Source organism: Nannospalax galili, unplaced genomic scaffold (genome assembly GCF_000622305.1).
Source record: "Nannospalax galili isolate Female #2095 unplaced genomic scaffold, S.galili_v1.0 scaffold334, whole genome shotgun sequence".
Taxonomy (NCBI): domain Eukaryota; kingdom Metazoa; phylum Chordata; class Mammalia; order Rodentia; family Spalacidae; genus Nannospalax; species Nannospalax galili.
Genome location: NW_008336888.1, coordinates 2,857,642 through 2,863,777, shown reverse-complemented (window position 1 = coordinate 2,863,777; position 6,136 = coordinate 2,857,642). Strand labels below are relative to the sequence as shown.

The 6,136-nt window shown below is 40.9% G+C and overlaps 1 protein-coding gene across 4 annotated transcripts in view; it reads right to left on the bottom strand.

Annotated features, from left to right (window-relative positions):
• Window positions 1-6,136, bottom strand: part of Vps13b (vacuolar protein sorting 13 homolog B) — a 723,076-nt gene that overhangs the window by 72,840 nt on the left and 644,100 nt on the right. For all 4 annotated transcript variants that reach the window (XM_029562757.1, XM_029562758.1, XM_029562759.1 and 1 more), the window contains exon 44: window positions 2,780-2,935. In XM_029562757.1, the coding sequence (XP_029418617.1) occupies window positions 2,780-2,935 (156 nt within the window). The remainder of the gene's footprint in view (window positions 1-2,779; window positions 2,936-6,136) is intronic.

Sequence of the window (6,136 nt, the reverse complement as noted above, 5' to 3'; positions counted from 1 at the left end):
ATGCTGATGTAATGAAATGCTTCTTCTAAGTATGTGGTTATTAAATAATTTGAAAATTTTTCTGAAAAAAATATTAAACTCAAGTGAAAAAAGTTAAAAATTTTGCTTGTGTGTATGACTAGGGAGGATAGAGAGTGAGGTAAAACTTTATGAGATGTTTTAAAATGTATTATTCAAATTATAAGTTTTTTTTGACATTTGGCATATTGTTGTAACATGTACCATCTATAAAGAAACACTATGCATACTACTTTTTCCTAAAATTTTACATCATCCCTAGAAAATACATATCCATGTAAGAATGAGGCACTACTGTAGTTATCAAGAAAGTCCAACTAGTGTTGCTCATCTCTAAGACTCTTTCATTATAATAACTATAACTGAAGTTTATTAGGCTATGGCAGCAGGCCAGGCACATGGTAAGCACTGTGTGTACATAAGCTTACTTAATCCTCATACTAACTTCCTTCCTCAGGCAGGCACTATTATTACCCTTACTTTATAGATAAGGAAACAGATTCACAAAGAGGATAAGTAACTTAAAAATCACATAGCAAGGGGATATAGGCAGGTTACCCATGATCTTAACTACCAGGACACATCATTAAAATCATTTCTGCATGGAAGGACCCTACCATTTTACTCACTGGTAAATGTTCTAGCAATGACATACAAGAGTTGAACAAACAGAAAGTTTGGACCAGAGCTATAGCAGTCAAAGTATGGTCTCTAAATGAACCAGCATCATCAGCACAAGGGGAACTTGTGAGTCATACAAATTGTCAGGCTGCAGGCATGACCTTACTGGATCTGAGACTCTGGGAATGGGATGCAGCAACGTCTGTTTTGACAGGCCCTCTAGGGATTCTGAACCGGTGTTTGAGAACCACAAGCTTAGAAAGAAGGAAATCAAAGGAAAACATGCTCCTTATTATTTTTAAAGGGCTGAAATACAGAGGTGACTTGTGGAGTCCTCACAGTAAGTTATGTGCTGGCTGTGTATGCCACACAATTTTGGAGAATGGGTAAGATTTTGCTTCTAGTTTTAGAAAGAACCTCTTAATATCTGGCAGAGAGCAACAACAAAAAGGGCCAGTATATATGAAGAACAGGCCTCTTGTCTCAATGATTCAACAGAAGTGGGATAACCATTTCTCAGACATGCTAGTAAATGGGAAGGTGGATGGTATATTTCTGAATGACCATGAGTAACAGAATCAGAAGACCAGTGTGCAGTACAACCACGCCAGAGAGCTCTTAGGGCAAATGGGAGTCCATGATGTGTCAGCTTCTTAGGCTCAAACTCATACTGATAGGTGAATCCTCTCATGATTCTTCATAACACTTATTTGTTTCATGTTCATGTCTTTGTCTGTATAACAACATCTGAAATGTTCTATCTTAATCCAAATTCAACATGTTTTTCAAAGCATAACTCAACTTTTTTCACTGAAGCCTCTAAATTCCCTTTACTCTTGCTCTCAGCTGTATACATGGCTGGCTTTACATGGATTTGTGACTTAAGAGCAAAGATTGTCGCATTCTTGGTGTCTTCCATTTTATCCTGTTTTTCACAGGCAATCAATACTCTAAGGAAGGACCAGTGAATCAGGAAGATCCTTCCTCACTTTCCTGTCCTCTTCTGCTATGGTTCTCTTTTCAATTCTGCTGTCCACAATAATGAGAACATCAAGTCCAGTACTCAGATAAAGTGCAGACCAAAAATGTATATGGTATGGGGCGTCCTGCTGCCAGTTGCTTCCTGCCTGTTTCTTGGCATGCAGCAATGGAAGAGTCCTTGCCATTCCATCAAAGGGGCTTCCCTTTCCCAGGAGCGAGTGCTGTTTCTATCATGTCCTCAGTTCACATAAGCTCTGGTTCGCCTGTTACAATCCAGATGCAGACGTATATGCTAAAGCTCTTATGACAAATCCAGTTATTGTGTGTACAGTGAAGCCAGTTTTCAGATTTTAATACTTCCTTTTTTTCTTTCTACTTTTGTCATATGCTCCATGTTTGAAAAACATCTTTTAGAAACCACATTTTCACATCTTAAGAACACACACAAAAAAGTGTCAGATACTTTTTTTTTCCCTTTGCAGTCTTAGAACTTCAAAAACAGCCAAACGGAAGTTTTATAAAATACGTAAAAATATGTGCTGAGAGCTGAGGTTTTATAAGCCAAGAGTTAGACTGCAGTGAAGTTTTACTGCAGTTAATATTAACTCTTAGGCAAAGAAAAGCTTGCAGGAAAACCAGACCCACTCTGTCACAGGAGAGCATCCTAATACTTTCACACAGATTATACTCTCACATGCATGTGCATGAGAACCATTCCTAGTCATCCACTGGTGGATTATTCAGGGTCCCCACCACCCTTTACTTCTTTGCATTCTCAGTAAAGGCCTTTTGGCCATTTCACAGCTCATTAGCACCTCCACCAGAAGGTAGGTGGTGACAGGGAGAAGAGGTCAAACTAAAATCAGTAAATTTTACTGCTCGTTAGCAGCTCTTGTAAAAGATGTGGGAGAAGGAGTTTGAAGCCACCACCACCACCACCACTACCACCACCACCACCACCACCACCACCACCATCACCACCACCACCATCACCATCACCATCAGGATCATCAGGTATTTATTAAGAGCTTATGTTGAATAGTGGTTGTAGGCATAACCACTGTGATGTTTTCCTTATTAGTTATTTACATTTAAGATTCAGGTCCATTATATCAAGGATTTCGGAGTTGTCACTCGTCATGAACACAAAAAAACTTACCTGTTTCTGCACTCCACTGAGTGGCTGAACCTTGATGATGAGTGAAGCAGTTCGACCCTTGTACTGAATCGTTCTAATAAATGTCCCGGTGTGATCCACACTGAAGGGCTCTGACCAACGCCAGTTGCCCCAACCTTCGATACAGATGTGTAACAGCTGGACAGAAAAACAATAATTGTCATAATGCCAAATGGACCAACAAAAATCTAGCCCTAAAATGAAAGTCTCATTGCTGGAAAACCTTTCTATTTGTAATATCTAGCATCTGTTTTCTTTCTAACCTGCATTATTCATCCACTTCCAGCTTATTTCACCAGGCTAAGAATAGCAAATATGCCACACAGAATTAATGTAGTTTTCCAGATCACATTTTAAAATAGTGGTCCTATCACATGGCAAACGGTCTGTTGAACATTTGAGAGGGAATAAAAAGGCCATTTTCCAAAAAGTGAATTTCATGAAACACTTCCAATTAACAGACCAAGTAAAACTTAGAAGAAATCCTATACGAACTATCTTTCATGAGAACATATATACCCAAATGATATACATGGGCATTATCATCATAATGAAAGGTATTGCTGAAAACAGATTACTTTTTAAACTTCAGCCTTAGGAGGAGTCCTGACAACATGCTGTAGTGTTAACATTTCCAAAGGTCATTACAAGATGAGTTTTGATGGATTATTAGGTAGTACTTTGCTTTGTTTGAAAGTATTTTTTAAAATCTTTTAACATCCTTCCACTTTTATTCTGGCCTGTTTTCAGTTCTTCCTCCACACAATTGCCAGTGATTCTATGAAATCAAAAGGCCACCAGTGAGAGGACTTCTAAAAAGAAGGCTAACAGCTAAGAACAAAATAAAAAGTACAGGACATCAAATAGCTTTAAGGAAAATATGGTCTTACCTACAACATAAAAGTACCAGAAAATATGGTCTTACCCTACAACATGAAAGTGCCAGAGTGTCTTTGATGTTTAAATATTAGTTACAAGGGAGGAAAAAAGAAAAGAAAAACAATAGTAGTGTTTGGAACCATTTCAGTTTTTTATAGCAGCAACTGGGAATAAAGCTCAGGGTCCACACAAAGCTAAAAGAAACAAGAAAGTTGTTTTCTTTGGAGACACTGGTAGCTGGAAATGACCAAAAAAATGCGGCAAGGTACTTAAGGTCAAATCCAGCTAGGTTCTTCCTGAACATGCCATGGACTCTAGAGAAACTTTCAATATATACAATGCAATTTTAACTGAGGATGGTTCATATTTGCATATTAGCTCAGTGTAAGAAAGCTGCTCATTCATGCACACATCTTTTATTGATTCAGTGTCACCAAGGAATATGCTGTTAGGTTTTGCTTGGCAGCCATTTGTTTTCAAAACGTTGGCATAGATATTTTCTTTGAATTATGAAAATTCAGATACATTTGGATTTAGTTCACACAGAAGAGTTAAGTGGGAGAAAAACATAACACTTCTCCCCATATGCATCAGTTGAATATTTGTAATGTTTTGGGTCTACTGTTAAAAAACCATCACTGGCAATTACATGTACATAATTTATTAGGAAAGTGATTATATTCTTTTTTTAAAATTCTAAGGTCAATTTTTTACCTCTTCAAAACAACTAAGGCTCAGGCTCATGGAACATAGTGGAATAAGGGGTAGAGAGAAGGCTAATGCACCTCTCAACTCTCACCAGTGAGGCTTCCATGTACATCAGAGTGCATTACACACAGAAGGCCTCAACTGGCCAAGTTTTGGAGAATAAGAGACTGTAGAGTGTAGGATAGGACTCCTATATGGGACCTTATCCACCCACGGCTCAGAGACCATTGTGGAAGAGGGGGTGGAAAGATTGTAAGAGCCAGGGCTGGTTCATGAATGGATGAGGTAGAGGCTTCCAGGCCAATGGAGGCTTGCTCATGTGTGCCTGTGGCAGTGATAACATCCAAAGTAGGACCCATGTCAGCTCAATTAAACAAGGGCCCAAAGGGGAGGTGAGAAATAGGTGGCGGGTTAACACTAGATCAAGAACTATTTGAGTTTGGTTGCTGCTGGGTGAGGGAGAGTATGACTTACATACGACCACTGGATGGGCTGACTAGACTCCAGTGGATGCATTTTACACTGAAGGACATTTGGGTACAAACACCTGAATGAACAGGACTCAGCATGTATGGCAGAGTGCATCAGGTTTGGAGGGTGGAGGGGAGGGAGTCATGGATGGGGGAGGGGGTCTGGGTGTGAGTGGGAAATATTGTATGAAATTTTAAAAGCTCTATTAAAAAAATTTAGAGGGGGGAGGCATGATAGGAGTTGGAGGAGCAGAGGGAGGGGTAGAAATGATGCAAGTACAGTACTCCTATGAAATTCTCAAATAATAAAAAATTTAAAAAGGGCTCCCCCTGCTTCTCTGGGTGTGCACCACCCTCAGCAGGCCTCTCTCCCACCCACAGGCCTCTCTCCAGGGTAAGTCCATCCCGCCCTCCACGCCTTGAATCCCCCACCACCATTCACCCTCCCGTCTCCGCCGCCATTCTCTCCTCTGAGTTTGGGCCCTGCCCATCCCTTGTTTTGGGGCCCCAGACACCTGGGGAACCAATACTGCTTCCTGGCCCTTTTCATCCAGACCAACTTAGTGCCTTATCTGGGCCCCAGGAGAACTGCTTCTGGGCCCAGCCCCGCCCTCACCTCCCCCTGCTTCCTTGGGCCTCCATCACCTGCCATCCTCTTTCTTGGACTTGGGAGCTGACCTTTCCTCTTCTTGATCCTTTGCATCCAGACCTACCCACCTCCTCAGTGCAGTCCTCAGGAGTCCTTGGGGCCTCTTCCTGACCCATCTGTCTTTGCATCTCTGGGTGGCACGACCACCAACTGCCCTAGACCAGCATCTTTTCTGGGCCAGGCTCCCAGGCCAGTCCAACCCCCAAATTCCTGAGGCCAAAATCGGTCCTGGAGGGATCCAGACCTTAGAAGAAAGCCTGAAATCATCTGACCCTCATCTGAATTGGGCCTCTGTGGGAACTCCTGAAGACAAAATCAATCCGCCACTCCAATATAAAATCAAGATAGAGAACCGGAAGCTTACACAAACCAGCTTTTCTTGCCAAAAAGTAAACCACAAAGACACATAAAGTTCACAAAAAGAAGTAGACCTAAACATGAAGGTCTGAGTCTCACACAAGAATCAGAAACTACAAAAGAAATTCAGATGCCAAAATCACAGAGAAAAAGTAACATGAAAAACCAAATAACATATGCCCACCAAATATGAATAGTCCTCTAGAGGAGTACAATAAGAACCCCCTATAGATAATGCAGGACATGGAACTCAAAAGAACAATTACAAACATGATA